The sequence below is a fragment of the Cinclus cinclus genome, chromosome 23, assembly GCF_963662255.1.
Source record: "Cinclus cinclus chromosome 23, bCinCin1.1, whole genome shotgun sequence".
Classification (NCBI taxonomy): Eukaryota; Metazoa; Chordata; class Aves; order Passeriformes; family Cinclidae; genus Cinclus; species Cinclus cinclus.
Window position 1 is genome coordinate 6,151,912 of NC_085068.1, and position 14,144 is coordinate 6,166,055.

General features: G+C 47.9%; 1 protein-coding gene across 1 annotated transcript; it reads left to right on the forward strand.

Moving 5' to 3' along the window:
• Positions 1-873: 873 nt before the first annotated feature.
• Positions 874-12,609, forward strand: TTC34 (tetratricopeptide repeat domain 34). Its single transcript, XM_062507415.1, has 9 exons — positions 874-2,468; positions 2,510-2,735; positions 4,128-4,320; positions 5,709-5,875; positions 6,335-6,602; positions 6,868-7,082; positions 11,970-12,182; positions 12,231-12,446; positions 12,541-12,609. Exons 1-9 carry the CDS (start codon positions 874-876, stop codon positions 12,607-12,609), a joined length of 3,162 nt encoding a protein of 1,053 aa, XP_062363399.1.
• The last annotated feature ends 1,535 nt before the right edge of the window (positions 12,610-14,144 follow it).

Here is a 14,144-nt window from a genome sequence, read left to right on the forward strand (position 1 = left end):
CCTCCTGTGCCGTTGTCCCCAGCCCGGGCTCGTCTCCTCTCAGGTATCCGCGCTCCGCCCGCACCTGCAGCGCCGGGCCAGGTGTGCGGGATGAGGGCCAGGAGCCTCGTCCTTTCCGCTGGGTGGGAAAAAGCGGATTTTGTCCTTTCTCCAGGCCAAGGGAAAAGGTAAGGGCTGGGTGAGGCTGAGGTGTGGCTCTGTCTCTTCCGTGTCCCCCACCAGTGGCGACATTGGTGATTAAAGCTTTACCAAACGGGTGTGCCAGCCTCCTTCCATGGGCAGGGAATGCTGACCGGGGCATGTGGGTGCTTTCCAACCTGCCTGGCCACTGTCAACCTCTGTGATGTTTCTCCTCACGGCTTTACTCCCCCAGAAACCTGCTAGTGACCAAACCCTGGCTTTTCATAGCACCTGGGCTTGCCAACACCTGGTATTTGAAAAGCTGCTCCCGCCAGAGCAGAAAAACTCATGTTCCAAATCCTCTCACGCCTGATCTTCCGCTAAAATTCTGCTCCATGGTCCCCCATTGCTGGTCTTCTCTCAAACCTGTGCTCCATAGCCCCTCATGATTATTTTCTATTAAAATTCAGCTCCACAGCCCCTCACTGCTGTTTTTCTGCCAAAACTCAGCTCCACAGCTCTTCATGGCTGATTTTCATCTCAAACCCTGCTCCACAGCCCCTCACTGCTGTTTTTCTGCTCAAGCCCTGCTCCACAGCCCCTCATGATTATTTTCTACTAAAACTCAGCTCCACAGCCCCTCACTGCTGTTTTTCTGCCCAAACCCTTCCCCACAGCCCCTCAATTTGTGTTTCCCAGGCCCCAGCCAGGTTCCCCCCGTGATGCCGCTCGGTGAAGGCTCAAGCACAGGAGATGTCACCTGAGGACCTCGCCGCCCTGCTCTGTGGGGAAGGGGACGAGCAGCTCTCCCAGCAGGAATTTCCAGCAGCCACCGCTTTTTACCTGGCTGCCTTCAGCTGCTGTGCCCCCACAGCAGTGCAGAGAGTGAAGGCCACGGGCCACTGCCGGAGAGTGGTGGCCACCCTGGAGGCCTGGTGCAAAGGCGAGGCTCAGATCCCCAAGATCCAGAGCAGGAACCTGGCCGTGGTGTCCCTCAGCGTGGGAATCGCTGCAGTTTTCCTCTCCACCCTGATCCCCAACAGCGTGGTGGCCTCGGTGTACGAGCTGGAGGCCCTGCTGCGGCGGGGGTGCTCGGAGGAGGTGCTGAGCAAATGCAATGTGCTGCTGGAGGATAATCCCAGGGATTCCGTGGAGCTGCTGCTGCTGAGGGCGCTGGCACGGGTGCTGTCAGGGACACAGGTTGGGAAGGGAATCGTGGATTATGTCCGAGCCTTTGCGCTGCATCGAACGGAGGCAGCGGCCTACGTGCGCAGCAGGCAAAGGGAGCACCTGCCCCAGCTTGTCCAGGCTTTCTCTGATCACCTCTCCACGTGCCGGGAGGAAAGCCCAGGCTGCAGAACCTCGGAGCAGTGGCTGGGTGACTGCTATGCCTTCCTGGCTGCGGTGGCACCAGGGCACAGCTGGGTGTGCAGGGTGTGGGCAGCTCACCTCCTGAAAACGGGAGACTTTCAGGAGTGTGTGGCTGTTTGCACCAAGGCCTTTGAGGGCTTCTCAGCTGAGAATCTCAGAGGTGAGGACGTTGTGGCTCTGCTGCTGGAACGAGCTGCTGGGCATTTCTTCCTGGGCGGATGGACGCAGGAAATGATGCAGGATTTAGCAGCAGCCTTTGCAGCAGACCCCGCTCAGGCAATGAAATGCTTTGAGGAGCTCTTCTCACCCTGCCATGTTGAGAAGATCCAGGAGCAGGCCAGAGCTGCCCTGGAGAGGAGGTTTGCAGCGTACAGGGAGGCTGTGCGTGCTCGAGCTGAGCTCAGGGGCAGTCATGGCACTGAGCTGCTCCCTCCTATCATCCAGACAATCCAGCTGCTCCTGCACATCTGCCCAGGGTCCAGCCGGGAGCTCAGTGTCCGGCTGGCAGGCTGTCACCTCCTGCAGGGACACCCTGGGGCCGCCCTGGACATGTGTGAGCAGCTGCTGGCAGCAGAGCAGAACACTTATCACAAGACCCTGCTAGCACTGCGAGGCTTCTGCTTCCTCCACGCCCAGGACCACCACGGAGCCCTGCAGGACTTCCAGAGGGTCATCGAGCACGATTCCCCACATCCCAACAGCTGCATCAAAGCCCTGTGTGGCCGTGGGCTGATCCGAATTTCTGGTGGCAGCAATTACTTGACAGCCCTGGATTATATCACAGCTTGCCAGTTAAAGCTGGATGAAACCATCTTTACCATCAAGTCCTACGTGCCATGGAACCAGAGGGGATTGCTGCTGAAGGTTCTCCAGGAGGAAGGACAGATGATGCTCCAGAAGAAGAGGTACCCAGGAGGCAGCTCGGTTTCCTTTCAGAGAAAGCTAACAGGGCTGTGCACATTCCTAACCTTGAAGGTGTTTTTTGTTTTTTTTTGTTGGCTCTTTTTCCCCTCTCCAGACATGCCCCTGGGGTTTTCCAGCTGGCTTCTCTCTTGGTGGAGCTGGACAGCTCTGATGAGACATCCCAGATCCTGTATGCTGATGCCCTGTACCAGATGGGCCGTGGGGAAGAAGCCCACAAGATGCTGTCACTGGCCCTCTCCAGAAACCCCCAGAGGGCTCCTGTGCTGGCCAGGCTGGCCCTGCTGCAGCTCAAGAGGGGCTTTGTGTATGAAGGCAACCAGGTAAGGAGCGCCTGGAAAGCCTCATCCTCGGGGTCCTTCCCTCCTCAACAGCTGATTTGTCCCAGACCACAGATTAATCCCTTTGTTCAGTAGATTTGGTGCTGATTTGGTGCAAACTTTGCTGTTTGGAGCTCCCTGAATAGCAACAGGGAGAGCTGTGACAGTGAAATTTGGAGCCCACCTGCAGGACCTCCAGCAGAACTTCGAAGGTGTAAATATTGGGCTGACATTGCCATAAAATCATAGAATCACAGGAATTGGTGTCCAAAAAGGCCACACGAAGACTCACAGCTAAATCCAGCTCATTCCCCAGGTGCTTTTTATTGGCATTTCTCAACACTTTAACCAGGCAGAGCATCCTGTCCCTGGGGACAGCATTATGGGATGGGGAATGTTCCCTTGGAGAAAAGAAGGCACAAGTGCCACCTCCCTGATTATCCTAATGAAACATTGGAAAAGAAAGACACAAACACAGAAGCTTCAATAACAGTCTTCAGTTTTCTTTCTCCAATGATGATAAATTGTACTTGAAACCCTGAAAGCCATTCCAGAGAGTTGGTTCTCCCACCCAGGACCACAAAGATGAATTCCCAGGCTCTGCCATCAGAGGGTACTATTGTATTTTTTTAAAATGCCATATAAATTCTGCTAACCGATAAGGAGAAAGGTTCTATTGTCAGCACTTCAGTGCTCCCTATGAAAACTAAAAGTTTGCTATAATTTGCTGCCTTTGGGAAGGCTGTTAATGAAGGGTGTGGCCTTGTTAGAGTGCTGCCCTTCGAAGTTGGATTTCTATCTGCAGCTTCTGCTGCAAGTTCTTCATGGAACATCTGAGAATTTCTCTTCAAAATATTTTTATCCTACTTGCCTGTCAGATGGCAATCACTTTTATCTATTAATAAAATAGAGAAAGTTAAGAGTTAAAGGGATATGTCTGTTACACCAGGATAACTTTGTTCTTGTCCAGGCTTCTCTCGTTCAGATGTGAATATCCAGTCCCTGCTGAGCGCTATAAAAACCATCTTTTGATTCATTTACATTGGAAATGCAATTTAAAAAGTGTTTATTGAGGCAAAGATACCAAAGGTCAGACAGGATTTTTTTTCCAGGACAGTAGTTTGTGGGTTTGAATCCATGTTCTTCCCAGATTCCCAATAACAACACTAAAAATAAGTTACAGCACTTCCCTAATTTTCCATTAATTCACTGGTTTTGATTTGCAGTCAAAAAGGTCACTGGAATCCTTGCCTGCATTCACACCAGGGCCAACTGAGGAGGCAAACCAGGGAGGTTTGTGGTCCTGGGAGAGGTGGGGAAGGGCACAGTGGTCTCCTACACAACCCCACATCTCATTCAACTTTCTCTGCTGCTTTTTCCTCTCCCATCCTTAAGCTGCTGAAGAGACTGATCAGAATTGGAGACTCCTCCTGCCTCCTGCCAGTCCTGGACATTTTCCAGGACGAGGACCGCAAGCTGCTGCAGAGCCACTGCCGCTGGCGAGCCCTGGCCATCCTGAAGGGCAAACAGGAGGGTGCTGCCATCAAAGAGGCCATTGCCCACCTGTCCTTTGCCATCCTTGCTGCAGGTAGGACACCAGGATGCCCGCGGGGATTTGCTCCTAAGGGAAATCAAGTGGGTGGCACAGGATGTCCAGATCTCTGTCGCCTCCCAGGTGAGGGCTGACACAACAGGGTCACCTGGGTCATGAAGTGCTGAAATTAAACAATAAGGAAATAAATTTTAAATTCCTTGAAACAGATTCAGCTCAGTTCTACAGGAACATCAGCCCCTTTTCTTCACCCAGTGCAAAGTGAACGCAGCCCCTCACACATTTCACTATCCCAGCCTTCCCTCAGGAGAGAGACCAGGCTGACATGGAAATGCTTCTGGCATGTTCCAAGTAAAACCATGTTTGTATGGAAATCTGCCTTTCACTCTGAACAAATGTTATGACAGCAGCACTGAGAAGAAGAGAGACTGGTTCGTGGAAATGCAATAAAAACCCTGCTAATTGCTTGGAGATGGTTCCATTTCGCAGCCCGTGCATTCCAGCTTATCAGCTCCCCACCTGCTAGAACAGATGCTTGTTAAGAAATAGATATTGTCTTTAGAGGAGCCAACTGGTAGAGCTCCAGAGTGATAATAACCTTTGGTACAGAAGTTTTGGAGCAAATCAAGAGGGAGTAAAAGCCTCATTACTGCAGAGGAATTGCTTGGAGCCTGTCTGCTTGCTGATCCCTGCAGGCAGCTACATTTGCTGACCTCCCTATGAAAATATATTTCCAGTGGCACCGATGATTTATCATCCAATATTGGATGCCACAGTTATTGATTGCAACCCTGGGCATGTTAAGATCCTTATCAAAATTGCCTTGGAAGGAAGGGATATGTGGATGGCAGGGAGAGAAATGCTCTGCAGGCAGGGAGTGGAGGGACCAGGATTTTCACTGACAACTCTATGTGTTTATTTGGGCAGCACTTGTGTGGAAGCAGAGGGGGGGGAAAAAAGCAGCTCAGTATCAAAAATCCCAGTGCATTTTAATTCTGGCAGGGAATTAGTCAGTCCCATCTGGATAACTCATTTATCCAAAACAATGTGTACCTTCCCTGCCCGTGGCAGGAGGCTGGGGACTCTTTAAGGTCCCTTCCAACCCAAACTATTCTGACCCCATTTTATTAAAACAGCCAAATGGCTTCGTGCCTCCACTCTCACATAGCCCCAGATCTCCCTCTTAGGGCTTTCTCCTCATTTGTGCTGCTCCCACTCCAACCTGACACAGATTCCTTTTTCCTTTCAACTCACAGCTGATAACACATGGTAGGAATTCCACTTGCAACGAAAATAAAGGGAACTTCCACTTAAGCAAACTCTCATTGTACTACATCCTGAGGTATCCTCAGGCCAAGTGGAGATTTTCCGTAGCTTTCTGTGGGTGTCCTTGCAGTAACCATGGCTGCATCCCTGTCCTCCAGGTGGTTATGCTGAGGATTGCCTCCTCACCAGGGCACGATGCTACGGCCACCTGGGCCAGATGAAAACTGCAATTTTTGATTTTAATGCTGTCCTGAAGGAGGACCCCAGGAATGTTCAAGCTCTGAGCGGCCGAGGGTTTGTTCACCTCGCTCTGAGGCAGCAGAAGGTACTGTCCATGTGGGGCTTTGCTGATTTTTCTGAGTGAATTGAACAATGTGAGCGAAAAGTAACACAGAATTTGTCATGGAATCACTGGAATCAGGAGTTTCTCATGGAATTTGGGCAGTGAAAAGTTCTGGGTTTGGCTAGGTGCATGAACATCCCACCTGAGGTTACCGATTTTCTTTCCCAAGCCTGGAGACAGGAAGACTAAACCTTGGCCATTATTTTCTGTGATGACCCAAGGAGTTTAAAACACTTTGCAAACACTCATTCAAACCTGCCTTTATGATCTCCTATCAACTTTGAATTTTTTTTTAATTTTTTTTTTTTTTATTGCAGCACAATGACAGGGAAGAACAAAGTTTTTCCATGGTTCAGTAGAGAACAGAAAGCAGCTGAAAGAACAAACGATCAATACTTAATTCTTGCTTCCATTTCTTTCCTTGGTGTTGTTTTACCACAGGAGGCAGTCCAAGATCTGATCTCAGCACTGAAGGTGGAAGCAGGAGCAGTGATCCCAGCAATCCTGTCCTTGAAGCCTGAAGCCCAAGAGTTGGTCACTGGGTGGCTCCTCCAGCATGGCAGGGCCATTCTCACCGAGCTCGTGGCCACCAAAGACCTCCAAGGAGAAGAAACCCTCGGGGACCTTCTCGTGATGGCAAAAGCACTGACCAAAATCTGCATGGCTGCACAACATCACATCTTCTACACTGATGTTTTGATGGCAAAAGGTGAGTTGAGTCCTTCAGCACAGCTGGGCAGGCCTGGTGAATGAGCAGAAAATGGCTAGAAGTGAATATTAACTATCAAGAGTGGTGCTGGATGGTGCTGGATGGTGCTTTTCAATAGCAGTTTGAAAACATTTGGGGGCAGGGTATGACATAATTAACACCTTTAGATGTGGACTGACTGCCTGAACGCTGCCTTGCTGAGGTTTCTCGGTGCCTTTCTCCCCCTGGGATGGGTTATGGAGTTTGTGCTGGTGTTCCCCAACAGGAAGGCACCAAGAGGCCCTCAAGCACCTGCAGGAAGCCTTTGGCCACCGTCCTGCTGAGGACTTTGCCATGGCTCGTTTGGCTGTGCTGCAGCTGCAGAGCAGGAACGTGGCAGGGGCAGCTGCCCCGCTCAGTGCCCTGGCCAGGAGGGATGAAAAGGACTTGGCCTTTCTCCTGAACTTTGTAGACACCAAGCAACAGCAGCATCTCGCTCAGGTACAGCCCTTTGTGGTTTTTTTGATCCCACATCCATGGGTTCAGTGGATTCCAGTCTTTCAGGGGAAAGATTTGGGAAACAAAACTGGGATTGCAGGGATTTCTCCCTGCCTTGAGAAGTGTGGGGGAAGTTTTATTAGATGGACAAGGCACAAATTGGCATTTCCTCCAGCCAGGTCAGGGATTTGGAGCCCAACTTCTTCCACTGCAGAGACCTTGTTCAGTTTCTAATAATCTATCATTGCCATATCTGAGCACTTGGGCTCCTTTTTGGTTTCCCTGGTACAAGACCTGGTGATGCCCTCAAATTTTGGGGGGTGCAAGGGACAGCAGGTAGGAATTAACAGATCACTGCTAATTGTTGTAGTCTGGGGGATTCATGGGGCTCATGGATGGCTCCTGGGGAAGGGGAATTCATGTTTTGTTAATTTTCTTGGTTAAAATTATACTGAATATTTCAATTCAGTGACATTAAGTGCTTCCATCCTTCTTACTCTTTTGTGCAACATTTAGGATTTTTAATATGTTCATATTTTTATAAAATGAAAGGCTTTGAGGCTGGTTTTCTTAGCTAACACTGAGAAAAAACAGTGTCACATAGCTCTGGCTCCCACCCCCTAAGTATTTATTATTCAACATTTTTTTCAAGTTTCTCCCCCAAACTACACCCATAAAGTATCTCCAATAATAAGACAGGAGAAGGTCAGATTGATGGCAAAGAGTTTTAACACTCAACCAAGCATCTGCAATTCTGATTACCCAGAAGCTCTGTGTTCTGAGAATCAGTTTGCTTCCTTTTATTCAATTTGTTGCTGTTGTGCACCCTGGTGAGAAGCTATATTGTTATGCTCTCTCCCAGGTTATAAAACAAACAACATGCTGATATCCTTAATGCAGCAAGAGGAGCCCTTGGAATGTGTTTGAACAGAACAGCAGGAGGATATAAGTAAACAAGTATTAATTTACCAGTCCCCAGACATGACCCATTACAGAGAAAAGAGCCCCTCTCTCCTAAATAATGTAAAAAGTTCAGTCTTAGGGGGAAGAGTTGGAAGATTTCAGAGGCAATTTGTAATCTTCCACTTCAGAAAGTTGATAAAGGAACAAATGAGACTGTGACTAGGGAGGCCCTAAGGAGGTATCTGTAAATGAAGACACATTTTACAGCTGAATTTCCCCTGCTGCCACATCACTCCTTCTGTGAGGGTCCCACAGCCCAGTCCATACACACTGCCTCCCGAGGCAACACAGGAGGGATGTTCTGTGCTGTCAATAAGAGAAGAAAAATGAGAAGAAAAAAAATGAACTATCATTTGTGTCGTTTATGCTGCACTGACATGTGAGAACCCACTGGTGCCACAGGTGAGTGAAGCCTTTAAAATGGGAGAGAAACTTATTTCTGTCTCTTTTTGACAGCTGTGTCTGAAAAAAACCCCCTCCCTGTGGCTTATTTATCGTGAGAGATCCCTCTGCTTGAGACAAGATTTGTGGCCAGGCTGATTTCAAAACTGGTTTCAAACCAGTGCTGGAAGTTTAAAAAGAAAACATTGCTCTCTTTCATCTCATGCTTTTGTTCAACTAGTAAATGTTTGAACTCCAGCACCTGGAGGTTTTTAGATGTATTTTGTGACCAGGGGAGGAGTGTGTGCTCTCTGGGGCAGGGAAGGAATTGTTTCATCCACCTGCCCAATGTCTCAAAGGATTTCCCAGCAGTGCTTCCTTCTGCCTGCAAGGTTATTCTGGTTTGTGAAAGGAAGTTCTCCATAAAAGCAAACTTTCAAAAGCTTACAGACAGGATTAGTGCTAAAGTTCCCTGTGATGGCTTGAATTTGCCAGGGTTCCCAGCCTGGGAGGGGGAGTTTGCTCTGTTCTTGAATTTCCCAGGTAGGAAAAGGAGAGTTCAGAGTTCACACCCAGTCTCAGCACTCCAGCACAAAAGCATTTCTGCCACATTGTTTTTCGAGTATTTGCAATTACAGGCATTTTAAAAACGTGTCATCATTATCCTGGAGCCAGGTCTGAAGAGCTAAAAATAGATCTCCATAAGCTGAATAGGAAAGGGTGGAGGAAGGAGAGAGCTCCTTGATGTACTCTTTTTTATTCATGGAAAACAAAGCAATAAAATTCTCCCATTATTTATAGTTGAAGGGGTCCCATGCTGAGAAATTTGTAAACAACTGGGAGAGCCCCATGGGAATATGAATCTGAAAGATTTATTAAGCTGCAAAAGGTCAGAGGAAGGGAGTTTGCTCGCTGCTCGTGCAGCTTCAACCCTTGGCTTTCCTAAGTCAGGGGTAAATGCACGACTGATTCCCAGCCCCTCACACAGATCCTCGGGGTTACAGCTTCTGTGGATACCCAGATTCCTACAAAAAGGGTCTCCAGAACTACATGGTCTGTGCCAGAATTAGGCGGAGTTGCCATCCCACATTCCCTTCATGACATGTGCAGGTGGGGAAGGAAAGATTTGCTCCAAACTCTTTTGGGAACACCCAACCCTCTCCCAAAGCTCAGAGTTTATCATTCCATCTGCTGGGATTTACTGCTCAGGGACTAACCCTTGGCCACAATTCCATGTCCAGTAAACTACTCACTCTTTCTAAGGAATTAAACCTTGGTCATATCATAAGATTGCTCCCTAGGGACTGGAACCAAAAATGCCACAAAAATACTTGTATGTTCAGTCCTTTACACTCAGAGAGGTGAACAGATGAAAAAAAGGGACACAGAGACCTAATCCAGGAATCCAGGGATCCACTCCTGGCCCTTTCCAGGTGGCACCTGAATTATTTCAATCTGGAAGCCAAAATCAAACTTTTAGTGGCAAGTTGAACTCGAGTTCCCCTGGAATGCACTCCACAGATTTTCCTGCCCTTCCAGATCACCTGCAATGAGGCTGATAACAAAAATGCTTCTCCAAGGCCACGTGCAGGGAGCAGCTGAACTCAGCTGTGTCATGTCCTTCTGGCTTCCTTTGCTTTCTTTCCCTGAGTCTAGTTTTCATCTTTATCTCTGTAAGGAGACAATCTGCAAGTTGCTGATTAATCCTTCCCTGTTACACACCAAAAATGTCCCAGCTCAGGTCCCTTAAATCAGGCAGAGCCAAAAGAGAATCCAGAATCCAGCTGCACAACCTTGCTCCATCTGCAAGGGTGAAAGGGAATCTTTTCTTTTCAGATGGGATTTCTCCTCCAAGTGAGGCAGGAAAGGCAGAATCTCATAGCTTGATTTGGGAACTCTCAGGGAAATGTGAAGGAGCCAAAGCAGTGGCTCAGTGAATAAATGCAATATTGGCTGTGGTGCACTAACCCCAAATGCCCCAGGTTAGAGCACTGAAACTCCCAGCATCAGATTCAGCATTCAGCACAACAACAATTGTGTTTTCTTCTCCCTCTGAGACAACAAATGCACCTTAGAGGCTGAAAATGACAATTTAACTACACAAACACAAGCTATCTTGAGGAACTGCACTGCGTTCCTTGGAACAATGTGATCCAGAACTCTGGAATTTCTAGGGGAAAAAAACACCTTCTGTTGCCAGGATGCTCCTCATAGAGCTGCAATTCTACCTTGATCCCTTGTTAAATTCCTTGCATTGAAGAGTCGTCCTAAAAACATTTCAAAGGATAAAGTAAATGTTCTGCTCTTTAAACGTACACAAGACACCCGAGGTGGGTTTGGACAGGCTGCCTGAAAATTTATGGCCAGAATTGTTAAACCCAGGGATTGACACTGTCTGGGGAGAAGTCCTACTGCTATTTCTCTGTGTGGAAGATGAGAGATTCCTTTTTAATATGACTATGTCAAGCAAAGTAGCAATATATATATATATATATATATTCTGTGCATTATAATGAAATAACCAGGGCAGAATTCCTCATAAAACATGAGGAGAGGCTAAATTATTTCATACCACTGCTCTGATGAGCTGCTGGGACTTGCCCTGCAGTATTGATCCCTTTCCTGCAGAATTTGTTTTCCTCAGCCCTAGCAGACAGCAAGCAATTCTATCCTCAGTCAGCCAAAATAAAAGGGGCACACAAAGAGACTGGAGGACCTGACCTGGCTGTCAAGTGTGGCTACTGAGACAGTGGCTGGGCTATTTCTTCATCCACAAACAGGAGTGACCCCATGAAATGAAGAGGATGGAAACATTTATCCTTTGCTTGAAGCCTCAGCTTGTTTGGCCCAGCCTTTTGTAAGCCCTCAGCTGCTGATGGCAGCCTTGTTTATAAATTGAATATTCACTCCACTGCAGCACGTTAAAAGCTTTATTACTTACCAATAAAGGGAAATAATGAGAAATCCATTTGAGGCAAATAGTTCTAATGGAGTTTTCTTTATTGACCTCCATGAACCTAAAAATTATGTGGCTCTTTCAGCCTTCTCTATTTTCTTGTTGTTGTTTTTCCCTTCAGATGAGGGCAGAGAGCTCAAATTGCACTCAAGATTAACAATTAGCAAAGCCACCAGTTGGCCTTTTTTTTTTTTCCTACGGCTTAGGTAAGCTCCAGTAGAGACAAAAAAATTCATTTTTAGCACTTGCATTTGTGGGGCAATACCTGGGGTCATTGCTCCAGGCAGTTTTTTCCTAAGGAATGCAAACAAATTCAGAAGAAGTTCTGGCAGATGTGCAGAAACAAAGGACTTCAGAAACTCCTGGTACAACAGCAAGTACCCAGCAAGCCAAAAGTTTGATATCTTCTCTATTTTTATATATCTGTACGCAAAAATGCACCAGTTATTAGTTCTCCAGCTAGATGCACTTCCAGCATTTAATAAAATAAATAAGATTTCCTAGTGTCTGTGTCTGTGACCGGTGCAGAGTAGATATTCCCCTATTTTTTCCCCTTTGTTAACTAACACGGATTCCCTCTGTCCCCACAGGCAGCAGCCCAGGAAGGGAAGGTGCTGATGAGAAGCCATCACCACGAGCAGGCTCTGGGCTATCACAGCCTGGCTGTGCTGGCCAGCAGGGACAGCCCCAGGTACCTGCGGCGCAGAGCTGCCTGCCTGATGCACCTGAAAAAATATGAGAAAGCTCTGCAAGACATGGAAAAAGTGATCCAGGGGCATAGGTGTAACAGCCCAAAAACACAGGCTGGGGACCACTGCTGCCAGGGCTTCGTGCTGCTGGCCCTGGCTCAGGAGGAGGCAGCAGTGCAGCACTACATGGAGGCCCTGCAGCTGGACGAGCCCCTGGCCCTGGGCACCATCACTAACTGCCCTGGCAGGGAATCTTTAACCAAAACATTTCACAAAATTGCACAACATAACTTTGAAAAGCAGCGCTACGAAGAGGCCTGGAAAATCACAGACTATGGGCTTAAAATTGATAAAAGTTCTGAGCTCCAGAAGCTGAAAGCAAGACTCAAAAGAGAGGCATCGAGCTGTAGCATACATTGATTTCTCTGTTTGGGGATTTTGCAGACTGATTGCTTTCTGGTTTGTTTGAGAGGCTGCAAGAATGAGGGAAAATGAGAAAGATGAGAAGTTGATGATAAATATGCAACAGACATTACACTGAACATTGGACAGCAGAATTAGGAATAGAAAGTTTGAGGCAGCAAAAAAAAACTGACCAAGACAGCAATGAGGAGAAAAAGCAAATTGTAACATTCGGCATTCCTTAAAATTATTGTGCATTATGTAAACTCCCCATTGTGAAAAAAGCCCTTTTTCTCTGGCTAAGCAACGAATTCTAACACAGGGGTTCCAGTCCTACTGAAGGAAATCAAACTACATTCAAATCACTTACAGTTCATGAATAATAATCACACATTTCCTAGCCAGTATTTTATGAGCTTTAACACACATTAATTGCCCTTATTTTTACGGGCCAGTCAAAAGGATCAGTCCAAAGTAACTCCTGTAAGGTGCTTGTGAAGGCCCTTTTGTGTTACACCCCTCTCCTGCCCCGCTCCTGGATGAAGGATCTGCCCTGCTGGGAATGCAGTGGATTTGCCAGGATCAGCACCGATATCAGGGATGGGGCAGCACAAACACCAAATAAACTGTTCTGCTGGAAAAGGCAACAGTGAAATTACAGATAAGGCGAAGGCAGAGACTCAACAGAAATCAAACACCCACTCCAGGAACTGCTGCCCTGATATCCAGGGCACACGGGCAGCTCCACTCCAGGCTTCTCCTTGGATTCGCAGATCCTGCGTGTCCCTCTGCCAGGGCAGATAAAGGGAACATCCCTTCATAGGGGTGTCTGCCAGAGCTGCTGAATCCCATCCCTCACACTCCCGGGTGTCCAAGCCCCAGAGCCAGCCCTGCAGCACATCCACAAGTGGTCATGCAGAAGCAGGAGGCCAGAGGCAGCGTCCAAGATGGGATTGCTCCCAGTGCTGCAGCATTCCTTCCTCCTCCTCTTCCTCCCTGCTGGACAGCACAGAATCTGCCCTGACAGGCCCAGGAGGGCTTGTCCTGCTGTCATGTGCCTGTTGTCCAGCTTCAGGTGGACTTGGGGCACACCAGAGGCAGTGCTGGGACATCCCTGGGGATTCACCTGTGTGATGGGAGCCCTCAGCTCAGTCCAGACACAGAAAGGACCCAAGGTGGGGCCCAGAGCAGCTGCTCCTTTGTTTTGGCTGCTCCAAAGGAATTGTCCCAATGTTTTTTGGAGTGTGGTAATATAACCGTGGAAAAAAACAAAAGCTACTGCTGGAAACATAGATTAAAGCAATGCTGAGGACTGCTCTGGTGCTTTGATTAGGATGAAAGGGAAGAGGAAGCATTCTCTTTTTTGTTGTGCTGTTGTCTCAAAGGCAACACTCCAGGGTGGAACATCATTCAGCAGCCACGGGATCAACCCTAGCAATGATACTACCTGGAGCTTTCCACCTTTTCCTCTTCACTGCATGCTCCTTTTTCTGCCCTAAGAGCACAGGTAGGACTGGGCTGGTTTTAATCCTAGTGACACTGATGAGGATTTTTCCCCCTGATGGGCATCAAGATCCTGTGGGAGAGCTTCTTTCCAACCATGAAATTACATCCTTAAACAACTGTTGGGTCAATTTGAAAGCTGAAGAAAAATATATTTGATCATGTTTTCCT